Source organism: Microtus ochrogaster, chromosome 16 (assembly GCF_000317375.1).
Source record: "Microtus ochrogaster isolate Prairie Vole_2 chromosome 16, MicOch1.0, whole genome shotgun sequence".
NCBI lineage: Eukaryota > Metazoa > Chordata > Mammalia > Rodentia > Cricetidae > Microtus > Microtus ochrogaster.
Window position 1 is genome coordinate 39,385,880 of NC_022018.1, and position 25,650 is coordinate 39,411,529.

At 39.5% G+C, this 25,650-nt stretch overlaps 1 protein-coding gene across 5 annotated transcripts in view; it reads left to right on the plus strand.

Annotated features, from left to right (window-relative positions):
* The first annotated feature begins 2,512 nt into the window (after window positions 1-2,512).
* The window catches only part of Prpf4b (pre-mRNA processing factor 4B), a 32,529-nt gene continuing 9,391 nt past the window's right edge, over window positions 2,513-25,650 (plus strand). For all 5 annotated transcript variants that reach the window (XR_003377548.1, XR_001229077.1, XR_003377549.1 and 2 more), the window contains exons 1-11: window positions 2,513-2,719; window positions 9,359-10,552; window positions 12,296-12,469; window positions 15,559-15,714; window positions 17,044-17,125; window positions 18,816-19,026; window positions 20,070-20,143; window positions 21,516-21,606; window positions 22,172-22,319; window positions 23,489-23,626; window positions 24,250-24,403. Coding sequence is in view for 1 of the 5 variants with exons in the window: in XM_013349112.1 (XP_013204566.1) it covers window positions 2,679-2,719; window positions 9,359-10,552; window positions 12,296-12,469; window positions 15,559-15,714; window positions 17,044-17,125; window positions 18,816-19,026; window positions 20,070-20,143; window positions 21,516-21,606; window positions 22,172-22,319; window positions 23,489-23,626; window positions 24,250-24,403 (2,463 nt within the window). In the remaining 4 variants the exon portion in view is untranslated. The remainder of the gene's footprint in view (window positions 2,720-9,358; window positions 10,553-12,295; window positions 12,470-15,558; window positions 15,715-17,043; window positions 17,126-18,815; window positions 19,027-20,069; window positions 20,144-21,515; window positions 21,607-22,171; window positions 22,320-23,488; window positions 23,627-24,249; window positions 24,404-25,650) is intronic.

The window sequence follows — 25,650 nt, forward strand, 5'->3', positions numbered from 1 at the left end:
AACTAGAAAAATATAAAAGTGAGTTATTCTTAGCTACACCATAAATGAAGGAGCCTTTATTGACATAAATCCTAGGCTCTTTTAAAAATAGTTGTATTACATCTTATTTGTGTGTGCATGAATAGAGGTCATTAGACAATTCATGAGGGGGGTTGAATATTGAACCTAGCCTCAGGCCTCTTGGCAGGCATCTTTTCCCACTGAGCCACCCCACCAGCCAGCCCCCTTGTTTTTTCTAAACACTGTTCTGTTTTTCTTTATAGTTATAATAGAGGAAAAACTGCTACAATCTAGACACCTAATAACAAGAAAAACAATGCAGCTAGATGTTTGCCAAAGCAGAATGACATAAACATTGAGAGCTATCACATCAGAGAGCAAACTATGTCATAGTGAACACAAGTGTGAGAAAATTAAATATTTCACATAGGAAAAGACTAAAAATAAACCGACATATTCTTGTTTGTTCAATGTGGGTAATGGAGGGAGAGTTTTCTTTACTTTGCGTTTGCCCCGTTTTCATAAATGCACCAGAACTGCTTCAAAACAACAAAGAGCTAAATTAAGACAGGAGGCATGATCCCTCCTCATGCGTGTTAACATCAGTTTGGCGTCTTCCCACAAAACCCCAAATTCCAACTCTAAACTCTAGTGCTGTCCACTTGACTGGCGTTCTACATCCTTCAAAGACATCTGGAAACTACAAGAGTCAAAGGAGTTTACGACGTAATTTGTTGGTAGTCTGTCACAATGAGCCTATTAAGAACTTACTGGGATTGATGACCATCCGCCTTTTAGAAGGTACGAGTTTACTAGCTTTCCACGGGAATAAACTTAACTCAAAGATATTTTTCAATTATTTCAGGAATGTGCAACTCGTTAAGAATAATCCTAGAAGCAAGCACAGGTGGTAGGGAAAGATGAAGCATTCACAAAGATGCGCTTGCCTCCAAAGCCTCAACTTTTTGCACTGTCTACCCGCGGTGCCCCAAGCGTTGTTTCCAGTGTCACCGAACAGGACGGAGCTCTACTGGAGGGAACTTGGGGTCCGCATGGAAGCGCAGAGCGCAGAGGCAAGCTCCGCTGCCGCTCTGCTCACGTCGCAAGCCAGGAGGCGGAGACGCGCTGGGCAGGAGCCAGGAACTGGCACAGCCTTGCTAAACAAAACCGCTTCAGTACTGTGGCAGCAATGACCGCGGCTCGCTTTGAACACGCCCACGCGTTTCCCAGGACGCAGGCACGCCTGCGTCTTTCTAGGTGCCAAAGACTTCCGGGAAGCTGGTGCCGAGCCTTGGAGCGTTCACTTCCGCCCCGCTCCGTGGAAACTGTGGCTACGGGTTCGGGCGTTCCGATACCAGGGATCCCGAGGCGGAAAAAGTACTAGAAGGAATTGTTTGGTCTGTCCGTCACTTTGTAAACGTTTCCTGAATGATTAATGTTTGATTCACCTTTACTAACTGTTAACTGTAACAATATGGAATGTTTTAATCTTCTCTTTCGCTCCCAAACTTATAATAGCATGGAAATGAACTTTGTGAAAAAAAATCTTCAAAGGAAAAATTTTGCCAAAAGTTCCCTGACTGCTTTATTCTGCTCTTTTTGTTTTGTTCTAATTGTTTGTTTTCAAGACAGGGTTTCTCTGTAGCTTTGGAGCCTGTCCTACCCCACTAGATCTTTTTTTTTTTTTGATTTTAACATTTGCTTTTAATGGTTACATTTAATGTGATTTTAAAGAATAAAAAATAAAGAATAAATTTCAAAGAATAAAAAATAAAATTTAATATTATCATTTATTTCGAGTTCTTATTCATCTGTAAATCCATGTGAATTATCTTTTTCTTGAAGACTTTTTTCTTATCCCACAGACTATTTCTACAAGAAATAGACTCCAGGTTTTGCTTTTCTACAGAAACTATTTTATAATTAATCTTATCAAATAACTTTTTTAGTATAGAACAGTGTTTTGTTAGGCTTCCCCCACTAGATCTTGTAGACCAGGCTGGTCTTGAACTCACAGAGATCCACCTGCTTCTGCCTCCTGAGTGCTGCTGGGATTAAAGGCCACCTAGCTTTATTCTATTTTAAGAAAGGTTTACATAAATCTGAAATTGGTCACAGTTCGGTATCGGACAGCGTCCGTTATTTATCTTTTACTTATCCCTTCCAAAACCAGAAAGCTTAATTTTCATATAAAGCAAACCACAAAGAACATATGGTCAAAAGGGGACCTGGGGGAGATCCTGGCGCTTTAAAAGCTTTCGGCTAATCAATCAACAGCAGCAGGAGACACAGAGGTATTTTCACCCACTTCTGGCCTCCATCAAGAATCAGCTCCCAGAGATGCACGCCCAATAATACCAGCATCCCACCCCTTTGCTCCTTACTCTAAGTTTCTACACAGAAACGCTCAGCTTCCCTAAGGGGCGTCGCTCAAGTTAGAAAGGCCTTCGTCCCCGCTCGGCCCGCCCCCTAGCTCCGGAAGTGACGTCAAGACGCGCCTTGTCCCGCCGCCGGAAGTAGGGTTTTTCTATCCGGATTCTTAGCGCGGACTCGGAGCGCTGCTTTTCTCTACGTGCTTTGCACATGCGCGACTGCTTTTCCCTTCTTCCTCCGCTTCCACTGGCGTCCACGGTTCGCGGAGCCGCCGGGAGCGCGGCGGAGAAGTCGGGAAGTTCAAGATGGCCGCCGCAGAGCCCCCGTCGCTGCGGGAGCAAGCGGAGTAAGTGGACCGTACGGGGGGAGTGGGGGCGCCGGGCCTGGGGGCCGCCGGCCGGGAGGCAGTGGCGACCTGCGCGACGGGCGGGAAAGTTCAGGCCTAACGGCGACAGCCAAACTTTGCCTTTCCGCGCTCCCTGGGTGGTGCCGTGGGAGGCGTGGGAGCGGCCCCGGCTTTGCTGCCCTTGGGGCCGCGGCTGTTGGGGCGCTAGCAGCGCGGCCTGCTGCGCGTCGTTGCCCTGGGAGGCGGCGGCTCGAGCGGCCTCTACAGGTCCAGTTCGCGTGGCGGCTGCGGCTGCCCTGAGGTCGCGCCTTCGTGCTCCTCCCCCGGGGACGGTGGAGCTCCCTGGGATCGACCCTCGGCGACCTCTGCGTGGGGGAACCGAGGGACAGTGGCGGCAGGCAGACCAAGCCCTACTTTGCTAACGCGTCCCCTAACGCTGCGGTCCGAGACGGAGGTGCTAGGGTCGCACTTTCCGACTGTCTCGGAAATGGGCTATGCTAGCGAAGTCCTTCGCCCTCCCCTATTCAGCCACAGCCCGGTATTTCTCTGCCCATTGGCAGCTTATTTCCAGCTTCAAAACTTGAGGCAAAGTGAGGTACACTTCCTGGTTTTTGAGGCCTGACAGTTTGTGCCCTAGTTTTTTGCCTGTTCTGAAGACACAGAAGAGAAGTGTTGGGAATTGTTGCTACGTCTAAACCATTCTAGTCTGTGTTTGTAAGTAAGCTAACACAGAAGTTGTTGAGACCAAGTGAAAACACATCCTCGAATAGGCAAAGGCTAGCCGTTGCTTAAATAAGAGCAGTGGTTTTATTTTTTTCCTCGTATTTATGCTAGAAAATTTAACTTAAAGGAGAATGGCATTGAAGACAGTGTTGCAACAGAACCACCCCCACACACACCTGCATTATCTAGGGTTTCCAGCCTCTCTAGGAAAGCGTTTAATACCGTCTCCAGCAACTTGTGATAGAGGACGGCTTTGCTGCTAGATAAACTTGACTTCTTTGCTCAGAGTCTAGTCCTGGGTTCCCCTGTCATTTGCTTTACTCCACTTGACAGAGAAGTCAGCGTGGGTTTTTTTTTTGTTGTTTGTTTTGTTTCTTGTTTTTTTTTTTTTTATTAAGTGTGTTTTGTTGTGACAGTTTGGCTTAGCAGAGAACAGATAGGGTTTTAAGTAGACACAGCTTATTGTTTCCCATAGAGGTCCTGGTGTGGCAGTTACAGGATGTCAGGTCAGTACAATGGGTGTCTTCGGCTGTTCTGGTAATCTCAAAAGTTCCTAGTATTATGTCCGTTTATTTAATTTGAAGGTAGAGTTCATTTTGAAGATAATTGAGCCCTATGACATTTGCACGATTAAATAATACTATAGTTATAACATGCATTTGTTTTGGGCTCTGGCAACTGCACATAACACTGGGGGTAGTCTTTAATTTGCCCTCCCTTCCCCCACAGAAATTGTGTAAATGGAATATTTTTTTCTGTGCCCTATTTTCACTAATTTGAAAGTAATTAATGAAGAAAGTGACAGTTTGCTATGAAAACAGGCACTATGTGTGCTTCTGACCACAGTGCTCAGTGTCTGAATGGCTTCTAGTACACTGACTAGCTTGTAGTTACAGGGAAACTATTCAAATAGAAAATTAAGAAAGAATACATATGTTACATAGTTTAAAAATTCCTCAAAGAGCTTTTGTTGTAATTGCCTGTACATGTCTCAGTTTCTTTAGTTTAGCTTTTAAAAAAAAAATCTATTTGCGGTCACTAGCGACAAGGCACTATTCAAATCATTCAAATAGTAGCTCATTAATTCTTTTAACAATACTACTGAGGTAGATGCTGTTATTGCTGTTTCTTTTATGGGTGATGAAACTAACAGAAAGGTAGTTTGCTCAAGGTCACATTTAAATTTGTGCAGTCTGGTTTTAAAGACTCCTTTTTGACTGTTGTACTGTGACCCCTTTTCAGTTTTGCTTAAGGTTTGAAATAATTTTTTTGCTAGTGTCCCAGAAAGATCCTTGTAGGGGGCGAAGAGGAATTAAGGATCAAACTTGACCCTTTTTCACATGTTAATAAGCAAGTACTTTAATCCTGAGCCACATTCTCAGCCTGAGATTATTGAGAAGGGCCTGGTACTAGGAGTGAACTCAGCCTCACCTGTGCTAGCCTAAGTAAGCACTCTGTCTCAGAGATACACTCCACCCGCATGAGGGTTGGCATGAGGGTTGGCGGTGTCCTTCAAACCAGCCTCCCAAGCATGCCCTACCATTCCCAGCTAAGATGTGTTTTTGATGTAATTCATTAAAATTTAATCTCTAAAACACGATTTGGAAGCTAGATCTAAGACTAATTGGTCTTTGGGACCCATTCTAGCTGATATATACATCAGTTCTGTTTTTAAAGTATTTCAGTTTGTAAGAGAAGTCGTTTAACGACTTCCTTTACATTCACTCTGCTTAACATTAATATATATTTTTTTAAGAATTGTCTCTTTAAAAAACAATTGTCTAGCTTGCTTGTCTCTAATGGATAAGCTGAGTTCTTGCAATAATGATAAGACTATCCTAGCTGGGCAGTAGTGGTGTATGCCTTTAATTCCAGCACTCAGAAGGCAAAGGCAGGACCTCTGAGTTCAAGGCCAACCAGGGTTCACAGAAACTCTGTCTTGAAAAGCCACAAATTTTTAAAAAGGAAAAAAAGAATATCGATTGATAACAAGGCATGATGTTGTAAATATTTAATCCCAGCTCTATAGAGAGGCAGGTCTCTCCGAGTTGCAAGCCACCTAGGGCCATATAGTGAGACTCTGTCACAGACAGTCTGTCTTTGATCTGCTCATGGTGGTGCATGCTTATAATCCCAGTAAGGGGGTAGCTGAGGAGGGAGGAATGGCAGTCCCAAGCCAGCCTGGTTGCATTGTGATAACCCCACCCTACCCTGCCCCTGTTTCTGGGAGAAGTCTGTGAAAAACAAAGGTAAAATAACACTTGTGCTTGGTGATTAATGAACCTGCTTTGCTTTTTTTTTTTGATTTTCGAGACAGGGTTTCTCCGTAGCTTTTGGTTCCTATCCGGGAGCTAGCTCTTGTACACCAGGCTGGCCTCGAACTCACAGAGATCCGCCTGCCTCTGCCTCCCGAGTCCTGGGATTAATGGTGTGCGCCACCACTGCCTGGCATGAACCCGCTTTTGATACTTTATTTATATACCAATTTCTTGTACTTATTTATATACCAATTTCTTTTACTTATTTATATACCAATTGTTGTTGTTGTTGTTGTTGTTCCAAGATTTGACAAATGCCAGGCACTATACCACTAACGTGCCCCTGGAACCATAAACTGTGACACTTGTTTGTTTTGGAAGATCAACTGTAGAAGTTAGCAGTTTGCTGTCTGGGTGTATAGGATTATTTTAGTTAACACTGTCCCAAGGTAATGTTTGTTATCAGGAAATTATAATTTGTAAAATTGCAGATTTTTTTTAAGCTAGATAAAATGCCACTGTTTCTAATGGAACTTATTTCATACATAAAGTTAAAGGCTATATTTAACATTCTATTTCCACCATTGAAAAACAAAACAAAAAACCCAGGTGAATCACTTAGAGTATTGCATATTAAGTACCGAGGAGTAAGTACTATGTGTTCGCATAGAAATCTTCTCATGTAATTACTGTGACCACATTGCGTGTGAATTTAATCTAATTGTCCAAACAAGCCTATGATTTGTCTGTTACTGCTACCTAGATTTTATAGCTGGAGAAACAGCATTAGAGGAGCACCTTTCCCGAGGTTACAACACCTGGGTTGTGTTGGGGGCACTTTGAGTCAGGTAGCTTGATTCTAGAATCATTCCCTTTTGGTGGTATTCCTTCAGTGAATTAATAACCACCCAGTCATCTCCACAGAGTATGTTTGAATAGGTATATTTGTCTAATATGTGTACAATAATATCTAGCTGGGGGGCACTTCATGCTAAATACTGTTACAGATAAGCATTTAATATCTTTTTAGGTAGGTAGAGTTGTTTTCCCCTTCTGAACTTATAGATATTTAAATTTGCCAAATTGTAGTCCCAGCACTGGGCACACAGAAGCAGGTGGATCATTTGAGGCCAACCTGGTCTACTAAGCAAGTTCCAGAACAGCCAGGGCTACACAGAGAAACCCCATTTCAGGGTTGGGGTGTGGGGGTCCTTGTCAAATCCTCACTATAGTACAGTAGTGGGACCAAGTTTTCACTGCAGCAATCTAGCTTGGGGATTGCTTGCTTTCATTTTAGAGCAATTTTATGTAGTATGATTTATAATTACTTTCATGACTAAAATTCTTTACTATGAATTTTATACTTGTATAAAGTAATTTTTTACTTATATTTTATACAAATTTAAAATGTGTATTAAATTACCTTTTAAAAGATTAGTGCAATTTTTCTTGGACCTTTCCCCCTTATCAAGAGTCAAGGAAAAAAAAATGCGATTCAGGGAACCATCCTATGTTTCTCCTGTATCATCTCATAGTCTACTAGTAAGAGATGAATACATACTAAAACTCGGCTCATCGCAGGACAGTGTCCTCTGCGTGTCTCTTCAGTACTTTAACAGAAATTGAAGTTGTACATTCAGGGTTCCTTTGTGCCTTCCATGCCTTTGTTGTTGTCGGCTGGTACCTTCTCACTCGGAAATACTCTTGTCTCCCTCGCCCCTACCAAGTTACTGAGAAGGGAGGCCTGCCAGAGGAAGAGACTGTGTCCCCATGTCCTGCTGCAGTCCCCAGAGTGGTGGTTCCTTTCTAGGTAGCTCAGCCATCCCATTAACCTCACAGTTCCTGTGCCTTTGGGTTCTCGTTCTATCTCAGTCTCTTCTAGAACCGCATACACTTTGTCTTCTAGGGTCTTCCACAGGGCTGGCGCATTGACCACAGGTATCTGTGGTTTTCTCTGTATGACTGCCTTGTGCTGCCTGCTTTCTCCGTTCCAAGTGCCATTTCTCCACTTTCTTTCCTCACTCTCTAGAATACTGTTACTGCACCTTTAGTTTTTAGCCCAGACTCCTTCTTAGTTACCATCTTTTCTTTACCATGCCCACTTAACAGATGGATTGGATTCTCGCCCTCCACTCACACACACCTCCCTACCCCTGTGATCTACAAAACACCCTTTTCGTCTATTCTTAAAAATAGGTTTAAGTGACCTTTCCATGTTCAACACCCCCTTGTTTGTGTCTTTTGTTACTGGTACTTCTCTAGTGTTTTGTGTGGTGCCCTTTCCTTGAGGGAGGCAAATGTGGCCTTGCACATTTTTATTTTCTGGTCACCTTGCTGAAAATCTGTTTATAGTAGTAGGTCATTTAGAAATGTTCAGGACTGACTAATAGATTCATGATTCTTCCTTTGCAAGAAACAAACAAAACCTTACCCAGAAGCATTAGGAATATATCATTGGAGGCACACAAACTGTACCTTCCTCCAAATTAGTGTAGTGGACGGAACCCAAGACTATCCTAAATTCACCCTTGGTCCCATCTTGTAGAAAGCAGTGGTGAATTGCTTTCAAAGGGAGATGATACATGCTTACTGGTTGTCAAAACTGTGACCTTTGGCAGGATTTAATATGTTATTTCATTTAGAATGTTTTGAATTTACAGTGGCTGTGCTGGGACACAACCCCATGTAAGTCGAGGAACATCTGCAGTGTTGTCGAGGCTGTATTTAATCTGGAATTACTGAACACCAAGCCTTTATAAGTTGAGAGTCAGACTCTTTCAATAAAACGCAAGCATTTAAATAAAATGTAGAACATGCCTTAGTTCATTCTTTTTTGCATCCACCTGTGAATATGAACATAATTTGGGATAACAGTTTCTATTGGAAATTCATAGAGAGCGAATAATTTGCTGAACAAATACTAGATCAAATCCTGCAACGTTTCTGGTATTAGACTACTATTGACCTCCAGAATGTCCTTCCATGTGATTGTTGTAGCTAGTCAGCTACAAGCCAGGAGTCCTTATTCTTGGCTAGTTCTCTGAACTCTTGGCCCATTGGGATTTGTTTATATTATTACTGTCATCTTGAGAAACTTCCAGTGCACAATGACTGCTTATTTGAGTTAGTCAGTAGTAGCCTTGAGATTTTTTTTTCTTTCAAGAGGGGATGATTTAGTGAGATGTTCACTAGTAAGCTGCTAGGCTTATTGTAGAACCAGCAAGTTCTCTGAGTGTCATGCTGACGAGATTAGCTTCCCAGTATGTCAGTACCTATGCTTTATGAAAACAAAGTGGGCCTTTTGTTTAAGTTTGTGTGAAAAATGCTTGTTGAAAATCAAATTACTGGAGTTTCTATGTAACTAAAATTCATGGGATTTTATTGTTGCTGGTTTGGATTTTGTTTCAGTTAAATGATTTTTTTCTTAAAGCCATACTCCATAATACTTTTAGTTTTTTAATTCAACTATTAAAAACAAATTGTTGTATCTCTACCATCTTAGCACTTTTCATACACCTCCTTTGAAATAAAATATCTCAAACTTAATAACTTTTAGTGACTAATGTGTTACATTGATAGATCATTTTATCTTTACCGTTGTTATAACTGAACACTGAATGAATATTGTGATTGTTAAATGTGTTTCATACATTTATAGAATGGATGATGGAGATAATTCTGAAAAGAGTGTAAATGAAGAAAATGGAGAAGTATCAGAAGACCAGTCTCAAAATAAACACAGTCGTCACAAAAAAAAGAAGCATAAACACAGAAGTAAACATAAGAAACATAAACATTCCTCAGAAGAAGATAGGGATAAAAAACATAAACATAAGCATAAGCATAAGAAACGTAAAAAAGGAGCTGTAGATGCCTCTGACAAAGAAGGCCTCTCCCCTGCAAAAAGAACTAAACTTGATGACTTAGCTTTGCTGGAAGACTTGGAAAAACAGAGAGCCTTGATTAAAGCTGAGCTTGACAATGAGTTAATGGAGGGAAAGGTCCAATCTGGAATGGGGCTCATTTTGCAAGGCTATGAGTCTGGCTCCGAAGAAGAAGGAGAGATTCATGAAAAGGCAAGAAATGGAAATAGGTCCAGTACCAGGTCTTCCAGTACACGGGGGAAACTTGAAATTACGGACAACAAAAATAGTGCAAAAAAACGAAGTAAAAGCAGATCCAAAGAAAGGACTAGACACAGGTCGGACAAAAGGAAAAGCAAGGGAGCTGTTGACATGGTGAGAGAGAAAGCAAATAGGAGCAAGTCCAAGGAGAGGAGAAAATCCATAAGTCCGTCCAAAAGAAGCAAATCCCAAGACCAAGCAAGAAAATCAAAGTCCCCTACCCTTAGGCGGCGGTCCCAAGAAAAGATTGGGAAGGCCAGATCTCCTGCTGATGAGAAGATTAAGATTGAAGATAAAGGTAAAATAAAAGATAGGAAGAAATCACCAATTGTAAATGAAAGAAGTCGAGATCGATCTAAAAAATCCAGGTCTCCAGTTGACCTAAGAGATAAATCCAAAGACAGAAGGTCAAGGTCCAAAGAGCGAAAGTCAAAGCGGTCTGAAATTGACAAAGAAAAGAAGCCAATTAAGTCTCCTTCAAAAGATGCCTCTTCAGGGAAGGAAAATAGGTCACCCAGTAGAAGACCTGGCCGGAGTCCCAAAAGAAGAAGTTTATCTCCAAAACAGCGAGACAAGTCAAGAAGAAGTAGGTCCCCACTTCTCAATGACAGACGGTCTAAGCAGAGTAAATCGCCTTCTCGAACTCTGTCTCCAGGTAGAAGGGCCAAGAGCCGATCCTTAGAAAGAAAGCGAAGAGAGCCAGAGAGGAGACGACTTTCTTCTCCAAGGTAACCTGCTTAGGAAACATTTCATGCTTTTTACTAGTGCTTTATATTTTAAAGGGAAAATAGAGTATGATGGTAATTTAAAATGAGATAGTGATTAGTTTCATAACTTTAGTGTAACTTAGTACATTAGTTATATTAACGCTGAAGTGTTTATAGTAATTTATGTGTTTTATGAATAGTTTGATGACCATTTCTTTCAAATTCTTGACTTAATTTAGCCTCAAATTTGTTCAGTCGACCATTTAAATCGAAGCAGTTTACTAAATCTGCATGGGATTATGTTAGCTCACTGAGGGGGGGTGGTCCTTCATAAACTCTTTTTAGGGGAGGGTGTTGAGGCATGGTCCCATGATGTAGATGTGACTGGCATCGAGCTTAGTGTGCTCACTTGAGTCTCCTAACTTCTGGGTTTACAGGTGTACCCCCTACGTTAGCCCTAAGCTAGTAGATTATACAACCAAAGGAATGATTTATTGGAACCATAGAATGAAATTTGGGGAAAATGGAAGAGGCTTTTTAGAAACTAGTTTATTGTGTATATAGGAATTGTGTATTTGAAATTATCTGATCTGCCAGCTTTTACTTAACTAAAAAGATGTTGGGTTCTAAAGATGGCATGAATTCTTAACTATTTATTCATTGCTATTAATATTAATATGTTCATGTAACTATAAGTTAATCTTAAAGTTAAATCATCACATTCTGAGAACTCTCAGGAGTGTTTTCAAGAGACTCATTATTCTTCACTTCTGAGTAGCCTTATGTTAAACATCTCCCCTTCCCTTCAGCATTCTGCTTGGATTGTCTTATCTGAAGTGTTTTAGTCGTCCCATTTTGCTTGGAGTTCAGTAGGAAATTCTGAAAGTTTTATAGAAGACCAAACTGATGTATTTGAAAAAACCCCCTTTTTAATCATGAAAAGGTCAAATAATACAGAAGCCTATTAAGTCCTTTGCCTCCCCATCCCTCTAAGCCTCTTCCAATAAATTTGTATTCTGCTAGCCCACGTCATAAGCACATTATAGTTGAATATAAATGCTTTCTTATAAATGGAGTCTGCAAATTATCTCAAAGTACAAATGGTATACTATTTTTTGAAACATGCTTTGGTGAAAGTATATAGGTCATTTTTTTATATTTTATAACCACAGTAAGTTACAGTGTAGCTGTTCTGTGTTTTGCTGATGAATGTTAGATGGGTTTGTTTTTCACTATTGGATACAGAGGTTCTGTTGGTTATATTTGAAGCTTCTTTGTAGAATATTCCCAAGTGAATTTGTCCAGTCTCTCTATATACAGTTGTATCTTAGAAAATTTTACTTAACTCTAAACTCTCACATGTCCCAAGGCACAAACACACACACACACACACATATATATATATAATAAATAAAATAAGATTTGACCACAGAAATACCAATATATAGACACTTCAAAATGAGGAAATAGATTATTATAAGCCAGTTAGGCAAATTTCCTTTGAGTTGTACATCTAAAATTAGAGTTTCTTTTTAACATGAATACCCTTTAATTCTTAAATTTTGAGGTCATGGGAAATACTTTCATTATATGCCTTCTGTAACACCACAATGCCAGTGGGGTCATCTGACTTTAAATGCTAATTCAGAGTAAATTAATCAGAGTTACTCTCTTTAAGTTTGTGAATCTTACACTCTTTACATGTTGAGAGGATTCTTTTAGTTTGTTCTATTTTTGTCTTAACCTCCATTTGTTTCCCTTAAGAACACGGCCTCGAGATGATATTCTCAGTAGATGCGAACGATCAAAAGATGCTAGCCCCATCAATAGGTGGTCTCCAACCCGAAGAAGAAGTAGGTCTCCCATTAGGAGGAGATCCCGTTCCCCGTTGAGACGCAGCAGGTCTCCCAGACGAAGAAGCAGGTCCCCTCGGAGAAGGTAAATATAAAGGACAAATGTTATTGTCTCTACTTGTTCACATTTGACTCTTTGAAATTTTAGTTAGCTGCATTGGCAGGTTTTCCCATAGACCATTTTTCTCTGAAACATTTTTGTTGATCCCATAGCCACTTCCTGCCAGCATGTGGTATTGCACACAGTTTTCTTTAGTGCAGTTTCCTTTGAAATTCATGCAAGCCATAGGTCTTCAAGAACTCAGTTACGGGGCTAGGGAGATGTCTCAGTTGCCTTTCCAGAAGACCCAAATTTGGGTCTCATCATTCATGTCATGTGACCAAAACCACTTGTAACTCCAGCTTTAAGGGATCCAGTGCCCACTTCTGGTTTTCCTGGACACGTACATACACATGGTATTCATGAATACAGGGACACATAATAAAAGGAGTCTTTAAAATTGATAATACCTAGTTTTTTGTTTTTTTTTTTTTTAAACTTGTAGCAAGACTTTTTTTTTAAAAGCAAGGTTGTATAAGTAACTTGATTTTTGGTTAGGATTTCTGACTAAAACATTTCAATTCATTATTTGAAAACATTTTATATAAAGTATATTTGCAGATTGATAAAAGACTTAAAATTCGTGCATACATTAACCTGAACATAAGCATAAATGAACATTCTTTTGTCAACCTTTAATGTCGTTTGAATATAGTTTAGGAAGACAGCATACTAAAGGCTTACATTAAAACCACCTTTTCATGTTTCTGATGATTTACTTCTTAAAACTATCTTCCTAGGTATGGGAGTGCATAAAAGTGCTTCTGCTCAGTGTAAGGTTTCTGCCTTTGCCAAGTTTGTGTGCGCCAGTGTATACAATTGTGATCTCCTTCCTACATAGACTCGGGCAGGTGGTTTTCCTGCTGCTGTCCTCTTGACCACTTTCTTTCTTCTCAGTTGTAGATCCATTTTCTGTTTGTAGTGTCATCTTTTCGTGTGTGCAGGTGTCCAAGATGCCCAGAGGGCATTGGATCTCTTGGAACTGGAGTTAGAGGCAATTGAGTCACAGCAAGTTGTGAGCTTCCTGATGTGGATGCTGAGAACTGGATCTAGGTCCTCTTTAAAGACAGTAAGCTGGGCTAGAGAGATGGTTCAGTGCTAAAGAGCCCTGACTACTTTTTCAGAAGACCTGGATTTGGTTCTTGGCACCCACATGGTGAATTACAACCCTCTCCTTCTCCCCCCTCCCATAAATAAATGGATTGATTAATATTATAAAATTTAAAAAGAAGGCCTTAGGTTTGTCTTTACTGTACCTAGTAAGCAGTAGTGTGCCTTTAAATTGATTTTATTAAAACATAGCTAGGCCAGTAGGGTGGAAATAGGTGCTTGCACAAAGCTTAAGTTTAACCGTCAGTCAGATGCTACAGGGTGTCAAATAAGAAGTACCTCTTGAGAGTTGTTTTCCACTCATGTGCCTGTTAGACTTGTACACATGAAGGTGTAAATAATGTTTAAGACTTCATAAAGTAGCATTCTCTGGGATATGAGGTGTGACAGGCACACCTAGTCACCACAGTCTAGAAAGAGAAGATTCTACCTCTTTGTTATCAGCATCTCCTTTGACTCTAGCGCCTAGTGACCATCTGTGTGTTCTGTCCTTGTAGTTTCAACTTAAGTTTTATAGAAACTATTTTATGCTCCTACTTTGGGAGTTTATGTAATTAGTAATACAGTTAAAATGCACAGCTGGCATAAACAGCTTAGAGAACAAATGTTGTTGAGACCCAAAGGAAACCTTATTTTTACTATATTAATAAATGTATGGCCAGAGAGATGGCTTAGTGGATAAGAACACTCTACAAGCATGAAAACCTGAGTTCAAATCTCCTGTGGTGATACTTTGTGTATGTTTTAACAAATAAAGCTTGCCTGAAGATCAGAGTGCAGAGCTAAGCCACTAGAGGCCAGGCAGTGGTGGTACACATCTTTCATTCCAGCACTTGGGATCATATGCCTTTAGTTCCAGCACTAGGGAGGCAGAGATAGAAGGGCAGTACAGTCTGAGGCTTGGTGGAGACAGCTGAAGTCAGAGGACGAAGTCTGCAGAAACAGTCTGAGGACAGGATAGCCCCTTTGGTGTGAACATTGGTAGAGGTAAAAGGTTTCCCTAGTGGCTGCCTGCGCTGCTTCTCTGATCGTCAGCATTAATCCCTATATCTGATTCTGGGTTTTTATTATTAATACCAGTTAGAATTCGTGCTGCATCCTCATAACTCAGATAAAAACTGAGCATGGCTATATAAGCGTATGACTCTGGCATTTAGGGGACAGACAGGTAAATCCTGAGTGCTGGCCACTCCAGCTAAAAAGGCAAGTTTCTCAGGTCATAATGAGACTCTGTCTCAAGAATTTAAGATGGAAGACAATAGAGAAAGACATCCTGCTCCCTTTTCTGCATTCTTACACTCTCACATGCGTCTACATAAGATAATATAACACATATATCTAGTATGGACCAGTACTGAGTCACAACTTTGGTGCTGGTAAATATTGGTAGTGTAGCTCAGTTGTAGAGTACTTGACTTGCGCACACACACTCTCCAGAACAACCAGAGAAACAAGAAACAAATATTTGTTTCCATTTAGCTTAACTCCATATTCATGAAGAAAAAAAAAAAGAATATGACAGGTTTTATTAACTATGTTTTAGTTGTTGAAATTTTTAAGTGAGGGGCCAGAGAGGTTCCTCTAGAGCACTTGGTGCTCTAGCAGAGGACCTGGATTTGGTTCCTAGCAACCACATGGTAGATCACTGTTGTATGTAACTCAAGTTCAGGAGATCAAATGCCCTTTTCAGGCCTCTGCAGGTATCAGTTGTACACATACATACATTTAGGCCCTCACAAACACAAATTTTTAATGACTCTGGGTCAGCCTTCTTCCAAGTGCTGGGATATATGTTGTGCCACCATGCCTGTGCACCTTTCTTCAATAGACTAGTTTTTGGAGATAGGTGGGTTCCCAGAAAAAGAAAGTCTCCCTTTATTCTTCCCTACGCATGTATGCCCTTTGCTTACCTTTATTGATACTTTTACAAACACTTATTTGTTCCTTTTTTTTCCTTCAAATAGAGATAGGGGTCGAAGGAGCAGGTCTCGCTTGAGAAGAAGATCTCGGTCACGTGGTGGTCATAGGAGAAGGAGCAGAAGCAAAGTAAAGGAAGATAAATTTAAAGGAAGTCTTTCTGAAGGGATGAAAGTTGAGCAAGAGTCTTCATCTGATGATAAGTAAGACTGGAACTACCCCATTTCATGTGTCTAGTACAGGAAATGTACTGGGTGATGTAGATGCACAAGAGATCTTTAATTTCTACCTGAGTGACATGAGTGAATCCCTAATTTCATGTAGAATTTACAAGCTAACCTTTTGTGGTCATTAGGTAGGCTTATGGCATAGATAACACTCTGATTTTAGGGGTTCTGATTTGTCTAGACTGAGTTGAATGTTGGGCCATCATTTTAATGAGTCTTCCTTTTGTTTTTATTAGAACAGACAAATTTAGGGGAAGACTTCTACAAAGTTCAGACTTTTCGGCTTGTCAGATGTTATGTGGTTTTCAGTTGGATAGTTGTTAGTATGTCAGTGGTGTTTCTCAAGTGTTAGAAATGTTTTAAAGTTTCTATAAGCACTATCTCCAAATCAAAGCTAATTTAGTTGGGTATTTCTCACTAGCACTTCTTGCCCTCATTGGAGACATTTTGTTGGTGTCTGAAGACGTTTGATTGTTACCTTGTGTTAGAAGGCCAAGAATACTAGATCTTGCAATACCCAGGCTAATTTCACCTCACAAAACAACCCATCCCCCTAAATCAGTAGTGCTTGGGTTAAGAAACCCCAACTGGTTCTGTGACTGAGGAAGATGGGAAAGAGAAGAGTTCTGCATCGAGCCTGACACAGTCACAGTGCACTTCTTAGTGTCATGAACTACTACTGAGCAGACGCTAAGCATTCAAAGGACAGCTATGCTTAGGAGGCCCTAAAGTTTGGGGGTACCATTGAAGAACATGTGGGTGGATATTCAGAATATGGACATTTCGGAATAGTGTGTTGGATAGTGAACCTTATTGCCCTTCTGAAAGAGTCAAGTGTTTGCATGAATACTTTTTTTTTTCTTTTTGTGGTTTTTTGAGACAGGATTTTTCTGTGTGGCACTGGCTATCCTGGAACTCATTTTGTAGACCAGGATGGCCTTGAACTCAGAGATTTGTCTGCCTCTTCTGGGATTAAAGGTGTGTGCCACCACCACTATCCAGCAGACCATGAGCGTTCTGTGATCTAGAAAAAAATAACAGCTTACTTGTTTCAACTTTTCTTTAGAGGTGAGAAAACTCAGATCAAAGCAAGAAAAGAACTCTTTTCTATGTTTATGTGGAGATCCTTGTTTTCTAGTTTGGTGCCATGAACAAGGTGAGGATAAAGTTTGCTAGGCTTCCGTCAGGCAGCTGAGAGTCGGACCAGCAGTGATGGCTCAGACAGTGGCTCCAACTTTAATTTTTAAATATTCGAGTGAACAGTTTGGGAATCTGCAAAAATGTATGAAAACATTTTTTTTAAAGCCTTGAAGATTTTGATGTAGAGGAAGAAGATGAAGAGGCGCTAATAGAACAGAGGAGGATACAGAGGCAGGCGATTGTACAGGTATGTGATGTGTAAATGGACGTTTCCCGTTCAAGGAGTCACTTCCTGGTTACTACATAGAGCCTTATATTAATTGTAAATGCTCAGCCAGTAGCTCAGGCTTGTTACTAGCTTTTACACTTAAATTAACCCATAAATCTTGCCTATGTTTAGCCATGTGGCTTGGTAACTTTTCTCAGTATGGCATTCTCATTTTGCTTCTCTGCATTTGCCGGTGATTCCACCCTTCATCTTCCCAGAATTCTCCTAGTCTGGTTCTGGTGCTCAATCTCTTCCTGCCCAGCTACCGGCCAGTCTGCTTTTTATTAGCCAATGAGAGTAATACATATTCACAGTGTAGGAAAAGATTGTTCCACAGCAGTGGTGTTCCTTCTAATGCCCGGTACTCAGAGGAAAATAGATTTTTAGGTTGAGCACAGAAGGGGAATAGTGACAGTAACCAGATCACTAGAAGAGCTTCTACATTTGTGACACTTGCATTTCTTCAGTTACTAGAGCTGACTGTTTGGTTTTACATAGAATTGTGATATATGTAAAACATGAAAATTTGAAAAATTTGAATTATTCTTTTTTTTAACAAACATGAAAATTCTTATAGGATATATTGTAAATTCATTTAGCAAAATCAATGATCTGTTACTATACAAAAAGCACTTTAGTATCTAAAAAAATAATGGCAAGGTTTGTAATTGGAAAATTTATTTTTTTGCACGTATGTTGTGTACATATACACGCGTCATGACATGAGTATGGTGTATGGTGGTGCTGTGGATTATTTGGAAGGACTTGGTTCTGTGTGTGTGTGTGTTTTCTTGGAATTGAACTTCGGTTGCCAGGCTTGGTGGCAATTAACTTTTACCCACTGTGCCTTAGTTGCCAACCCATAATTGGGCTTTATATGAAAGTTGAGTAAGAAAGGCATTCTGTTCAGGTCTTAGCAGTCACAAAGTAATAAAATTTGCTGCTTTGAAAGAAAGGCAAACCACATATCTTTTGCGGTCCTGAGACAAAATCCTGGTACAGCTTTTGGGGCCATTGGTGACAACAATCCTCATAAAGTGTCTCAGAGGACAAAGACAAGAGCAGCCATGGCAGCTCACATGTAGCAAACAGTAAGTCAGGAAACCAAGGGAAGAATCAAATGCAGAAGAAGCAAGATAGACCTGGGAAGTTTTTGATGGCATTCTGGTAAAGTGTTTATTAAGCCGATATCCCTGAAAACTTGGTTGAGCCTGTTTTGTTCTTGGCCAGATTCAAGATCCCTTATCTGCAACCCTTGCCAGATGAGATTCAAAACTTAGACACTTTTGAATGTTAAACAGTATTATGGGGTGTATTTGTCTACATCACTTAGAGCCACCTGAGGAATCTAAAATAGATCCTGTGATCAGCACATTAATATTTCTAAAATGAGATACGTGAGTAGTCAAACCAGTGGGTAAAGAGCAATGAAAAATATAAACTCATATAGTCAGGTCAGGTTTACCACCTGGTGAATGTACACCAAACACAAATACTTTTCAGACTTGGTGAAATTTGGAATTTTGTAAGGATTGTGCACCTGATGCAAGCCAGGTATGAATGCTTTGTTGTTTTAGCATTTGCATGACTCCCAGTGTCTAATGCAGCAACTTTTGAAAGTCATATATTTAGATAATTTATGAAGCTCATATATCTATTGTTATTACAGAAATATAAATACCTTGCTGAAGATAGCAATATATCTGTGCCGTCTGAGCCAAGCAGCCCCCAGAGCAGCACGAGGTCACGATCGCCTTCTCCAGATGACATCTTGGAGCGAGTAGCTGCTGATGTAAAAGAATATGAGCGAGAGAATGTTGACACCTTTGAGGCCTCAGTAAAAGCCAAGCATAATCTAATGACGGTTGAACAAAATAATGGTCAGTTAGTGTCTTAATGATGCTTTTCTCTGGTTTTAGCTGTATAACCTTATAATGATTAGATTTGAGGGAAACTAAACGGGAGTAAGAATATTGTGCTTACATGCTTTTTAGCTTATTTTGTGTATATGTGTGTCTGTATGGTATGGGTTTCATGTGCAGGCCAGGAGACAACCCCAGGTTTTATTTCTCCTGCTTCATTCATCTTTTCTTGAGACAGATCCTCTACTGTCTTAGAACTTGCTGCGTAGGCCAGGCTGGCTCACCAGGGCATCCACCTGTGTTTGTCTTCCTAGTGTTGGGATCACAAGTGCTATGACGCCCTGCTTTTTTATACAGGCTCTGGCAAAGCAAGGACTCCATTGATTCTCATTTCTTGTTAAGGGTGTCTGTGTTTTATTCAGTCATCTCACAGATGTGTGTGGATTATGTCCAGTTGTGGTTACCCATTGGATACTAATTTAGTAACACTGTATATCAGGTTGTTTTCAGAGCTAATCCACAGAGTTTTGGAATAGTTTCCTAGAAAGCCAATGTGTAAGAAGTAAAAAAAGTTTGATTAATACTACTGATTGTTTTGTTGACTTAGGTTTTAGTTTCTATTTTCATTTCTCAAGTATTAATGTGATCCCTGGATCAGAAGTGGATTCTTTGCATGTGCTCTTGTTGTATATTGTCAGATTCTCTTCTTTCAAGTTATGTCATCTTGCCATTCCATACACCTAAGTACTTACTTAGCCAAAGTCTTATTAATATAGTATTGTCTTCTAAATAAGATTTTAAGGGTAACTACATTTTAATCCAAGATTATTATGTAGTTGCTGTTAACTTATTTATTTAAACTGACAGTGGCTAAAGTTGATGTTAGTCTTTCTGACGTGTACTTGTAGGTTTTTAGATCAAGTATTATGTGCTGCTTTTCAAATACTGGTTGAAAGTCAGTGTGAAAAAGGAAAAGATTTGATTAATACTACTGATTTTTCTGTTGACTTAGATTTTAATTTGATTTTATTTCTCAAGTATTAATGTATATTTCATTTAAGGTTCATCTCAGAAGAAGCTTTTGGCACCTGATATGTTTACAGAATCTGATGATATGTTTGCTGCTTATTTTGATGTGAGTAGTTTTAAGTTAGTACTTAGGAAAAATTCTGTTTAACTAGTGTATATGAGCAGTTACATAGAGAAATGAGGTTCTCATTGACAAAGTAAGAAAACATCTGAACAGGCTATGTGAATAGCATTTCAAAACCAAAGTGTACTAATTTTGTACCTCCCAGAGGCCTAAACTGTTAGTTGTTAAAAGGTAAGGTGTACAACAGAAGTATTAGAGAACTTTACCAGAGTTCTCTATCCAGAAGCCTAAATGTGCAGTACTTGTCTGCATGTATGTACATACCCCACCTCACCACGTGAACAGGAATATATGCATGTGTTAGATACCATGGGGAGTTAGTTAACTGACCTTAGTCACTAGTTGGTTGTGTGTATGTGTATTTGTTTTTGTTTTGCTGTAATGTTTAACAATGCCATTTTATTGGAAGTCTTGACTACAAATACAGCTGAAAGTCTGGGGCCATTTTCAGTTTATATTTAAAGGATCATAAGAAATTCAAGGCCTTAGTAAGAAGAAATAGAGAGGATATAACAGGAAATAAAAATAAGGTAGAATAAACAGTGTGTGAGACCCTGAAGACTCGATAGGCCTAAGTAATCTGCAGTGCATCACATGAACCACAACAGGCACACTAGAAGAACATGAGATGAATATTGTTGTCATTGAACTATCAGCACCTATCATTTGCCTAGATGATACTTTGTGTTCCCATTCTATTACTATAATGAAATACTTGGACAATTAATCGTAAAGAGAAAAGATTTATTTGGGTTCCGATCTGTAATCATTTAGCAGCACATCATGGCAGAAGTGATGGTCAAGAAGGGGAAGAATACAAGAAGAATTTTGTGTCTCAAAATCTTTGAACTTATGCTAGGTGATGACTCTTTAAAAGATTCCACTGCCTTCTGACAGTGCCACTTGGGGAAACCAAAGCCTTTGTCACAAAGACTTGGGAGTGTGGGTTGGGGTGTCTAATAACCAAACTATGACATCATTGCAGGACCTTCTGGGTACCATGGAGAATAATATAGACTAGGGTTCTTCACAAATACTAGATAGATATTGTTATTTTTAATTTTCCACACAGACTCAACCTAGAGCAGCCATTGAATGTTAGTATATTTCATGCCCGTGTGGTAAGGGTACAAATGTCTCTGGACAAGGAGGCAGAGAAAGGAATGTTGGGAATCAATAGGCATAATCATACCCTGAAAACTTGGAAATCTTGAATATTTTTCCTGGTATTAAGATATAAGACATTTGGTAATTATTTTCTGGCTACTTAATGAAATGTTAGTTTTGCCATTTCTTGTTACTAAGGAGGTTTGCAGTCACCCAGCAAGCACTCATGTTGCCTCCCTCATTTCAGAGTGCTCGTCTCCGTGCTGCTGGCATCGGGAAAGATTTCAAAGAGAATCCCAACCTTAGAGATAATTGGACAGATGCAGAAGGCTATTACCGTAAGTTTGCATTTCTCATCAGCTTTAAAATTCATTGTACAGTTCCATAAAAGCACACTGTTTGGTGTAATCACACATTGTTTAAGTCTCAGTAGAAAAGTGTGGCACAGCTAGTCGTGGCATAATGAAGTTTTGTTATATTCCAGTCAGCAGCCCAGAAGAAGCATTACATGTTAATTAAAGTAAAGCTAAGTTTGTGTGTAGATAATTTCAGCCTTTAGAGGAGACGTCTATCACGTGACAATCTTTACATTGTAAGTCAAGAGAACAACATGCAGAGGAACTCAGGTGCAGTCACAGTGTTTGTCATGCAGTGTTACAGCTGAAGACACTTCGGTGAGCATGTTTATAAAGTTGCCAGCAGTTGATGGGAACTAGAATTGTCTAAAATAGGCATGCAGCTTCTTTCACATTTTGAAAAGATGACCAGCAGAGACCGTGACTGATTTTCCATTGTGTATTGGAAACTGGAGATTTGATCCAATTTTTAAATAACTTCAATGTGTTAATAACTTTTTGATTTTGTTTTTATAATCAAACTTTTAACTTTTAAATTTGGTTTTAGGTGTGAACATTGGGGAAGTCCTAGATAAGCGTTATAATGTGTATGGCTACACTGGGCAGGGTGTGTTTAGCAATGTTGTACGTGCCAGGGATAATGCAAGAGCCAATCAGGAAGTGGCGGTAAAGATCATCAGAAACAACGAACTCATGTAAGTAACTGAACCCAAAACAACAGGAAAACACCCAAACATGAATCTTTGGGGGGAAAAAATGAAATTTATGTCCTGGCAATGTGGAAGAGATGTATGGGCAGCCCATATATGGCAGTTCTGTTGAACTTGTCAATCAATACTGGGTTTCATGGTCTAAGTTGATGAGGATGACTAACCAGGCAGGTCTCTTGCTCAAGAGGGCATTAGATCGAGCCACCATGTCGTTGCTAAGAATTGAACTCAGGATCTTGGGAAGAGCAGACAGTAACTGCTAAGCCATCTCTCCAGCCCATGAATCTTAGTTAAATAAAATTTTTAGAAGAGTTTTTTTTACTGTATATTTTAATTTACAGCCATATGTTACATGTGATGATCTAGAACCATAGATTATGTTGAACTCATTTCAGTACCTACTCTGTACCAATATATCCTTAGTTCTCCTGCCTTACGTAATGCCGTGTCCTATTGTGACAACCTTAATCTAGAAGGAAGATATCAAAGTATATTGATTGCTGCTGACAGGAATTATTTGTCTTTCATCTCTTGACTTTTTTCTTTCATGAGCAGAAGTAATTGCTGTACCCATATATTTAAATTTGTACCACACACTGAGCTGGTAACAGAACCAGATTTTCACCGGCTTTTAAATGTTAGAAGTCTTAGATTTTTATTCAAGTCTTTGATTAAACTTAGAAAGATGTGTTTGGTTTGGAAGGTCTGGCCTGTACTGTAGACGCTAAGATGTAGCTTATGACAGTTTACTGTCAGATTTTCATTAGCAAAGTTATACTTAGGAAGACATGCCCAATAGTTACGTTCTGAGAAGAACCAAAATAATTATATCAAGGTATTTTGAGATTTCTTTTTAAGTTTTTATCTTATGTGCACTGGTGTTTTGCCTGCATTTATGTCTGTATGAGGTGTCAGATCCCTTGGAGCTGGATCACAGACAGTAAGTTGCCATGTGGCTGTGAACCCTGGTCCTCTGTAAGAACAGCCAGGGCTCTTAACCACTGAGCCATTTCTCCAGCCCCAAGATTTAAAAAAAAAAATTAGTAAGTTAAATATAACACTTAGTGTTACATGTATTACAAATGGCATATCAGGCTGTATCTGAAAGATGTTACTCCTAAGTTCTTGTACCCTAATTTTCTTTTTCATTGCAGGCAAAAGACTGGTTTAAAAGAACTAGAATTCTTGAAAAAACTTAATGATGCTGATCCTGATGACAAATTTCATTGCCTGCGCCTCTTCAGACACTTTTACCATAAGCAGCACCTCTGTCTTGTATTCGAGCCTCTCAGGTAAAGTGTCAAACTGAGCAATCAAGTACACATGTAGTTATCTGCCTACCAGCCTCATCCTGGGTAAATGCAGGGGAGATTTTGGGACTGCTTAGGGTTTTCCTGTTGGTTCTTTTGGTTAACCATATTCTCCTGAAAATCATCAGTGTATAAAACATGAACTGATTGCCGTATCGTGTGGCAGACAGTAAGTAACCTCAGATACCATGCAGGTCAGCAGTAATGTGGCTTCCAAGTTGTGTTTTCAAGGGGGCCTTTCTTGAGTAAAGGAGGAATTACTATGTAGTATTTCTTTTTTTATGTTGAAAATTGAACTTTGTTGGGAAGCTGTACTATGGATATATTGTTATTCTCTCAAATAATTTAGCAAACATTGGGGATAAGCTTTCTTAAACAATTATATAAACTGTATTTTGCACTTGATTCTTTTTATTTTTTTAAATAAAACAAAAACAAACTTTTTTTCATTTTACATAGCAATTCCAATTCCCACTCCCTCCTTTCCCATTTCCTTCACCTTTCCCCCACCCCATTCAATTCTTTTTTTTTTTTATGCTTGAAAATATTTTTGCCTTTTGTATTTGATTTTTGACCCTATTTTCTTTGATTTTCTCTCCTTAAAGTATGAACTTGCGAGAGGTATTAAAAAAGTATGGTAAGGATGTCGGTCTCCATATTAAAGCTGTGAGATCCTACAGTCAGCAATTGTTCCTGGCGTTGAAACTCCTTAAAAGATGCAACATCCTGCATGCAGATATCAAACCAGACAATATTCTGGTAAGTCAAACAACTAAAGTAGGTCAGCTTTGGTGTATGTACACATCTCTTACTGCTAATAACAGGACTACTGTTATATTGCAGAATAACATATTTTAACAGTATAATTCTATGTATTAATAGCCCATTATGACCAATTTGCCAAATTTTATCTTTTTTGAAATTGAACCATGAATTTCATAGAAAACTCTTGAGAGAAGAGGAAAGGAATCGTCCCTTTTTAAAAATGTATTGAATGGATTTATAGTGTGCAGTGGTCCTAAGAATGATGGCAGTCATTTCCTTGAATAGCTGAAGACGACTGTGTAGTTTTGCTGTGTTGAAGTGTGCTCTGATCCTGTGAACACTAAAGAAATTGCTCTCTACTGAGCAGCTATTTGGAGTTCAGTTTTTAAGGTGCATGTTTGGTTTTGTTTTCCCAACTTCCCAAATCTCATGCTGAGATTACAGGCACATCCTACCACATTTGGTTCCTGTCTTTTTTTTTTTTTTTTTATTGCCTTTGAAGCTGACTTCTGGGACCCAAGCAGTGAGGCTCAGCTCCAGCTAGGTGCTATTGTTGAAAGGTCTTTCTTTGAAGTCATACCATCTCTTATTAGTGATTTCTGCTGTAGTACAACCAGATTTCTCAGTGACTGGTGATTTTGCAATCTGGAGACAACGTCATCATGGTGACAGCATTAATGCACAAGCACACACGTGCCTTTCTGTAGCAGTCAGAGTTTGAATCATATTCACAACTTGATGAATTGCTTCATTGTTTGCCAGTGATATGATCTGCAACATGTGTTTTCTTTTGTAATTTTTTCCCTTTAAATCTTACTTTATGAATGTGTTTACCTGCATGTATGTACATATACTAGGTGAGTGCAGTACCCACAGAGGGCAGAAGAAGGTGTCACATCCCCTAGGACTGACATAATAGACAGTTGTAGGCACCATGCATGTTCTAAGAATCAACCTCTCTCTGGAAGTGAAAGTCAGTGCTCTGAGCAGCTGGACTATCTCTCTAGTCTTAGCACCCCCAGTTTTTTCATTGTTTTGTTTGTTTTTTGTTTGTTTTGTATTGCATTGTTTATTTTTGTTTGTTTTGTATTACATGCTTTTTTCTTTTTTAGTTCCTTCTGGAATAATGCCATAGAGGAAAAACCATATATGTTAGGTTTTCTTTACTGAGATCATGTTTGAACTGAGACAAACCAAATTCTTAAAGAGATTGTGATTGGGCAAGGGGCTATTGTAGCTCA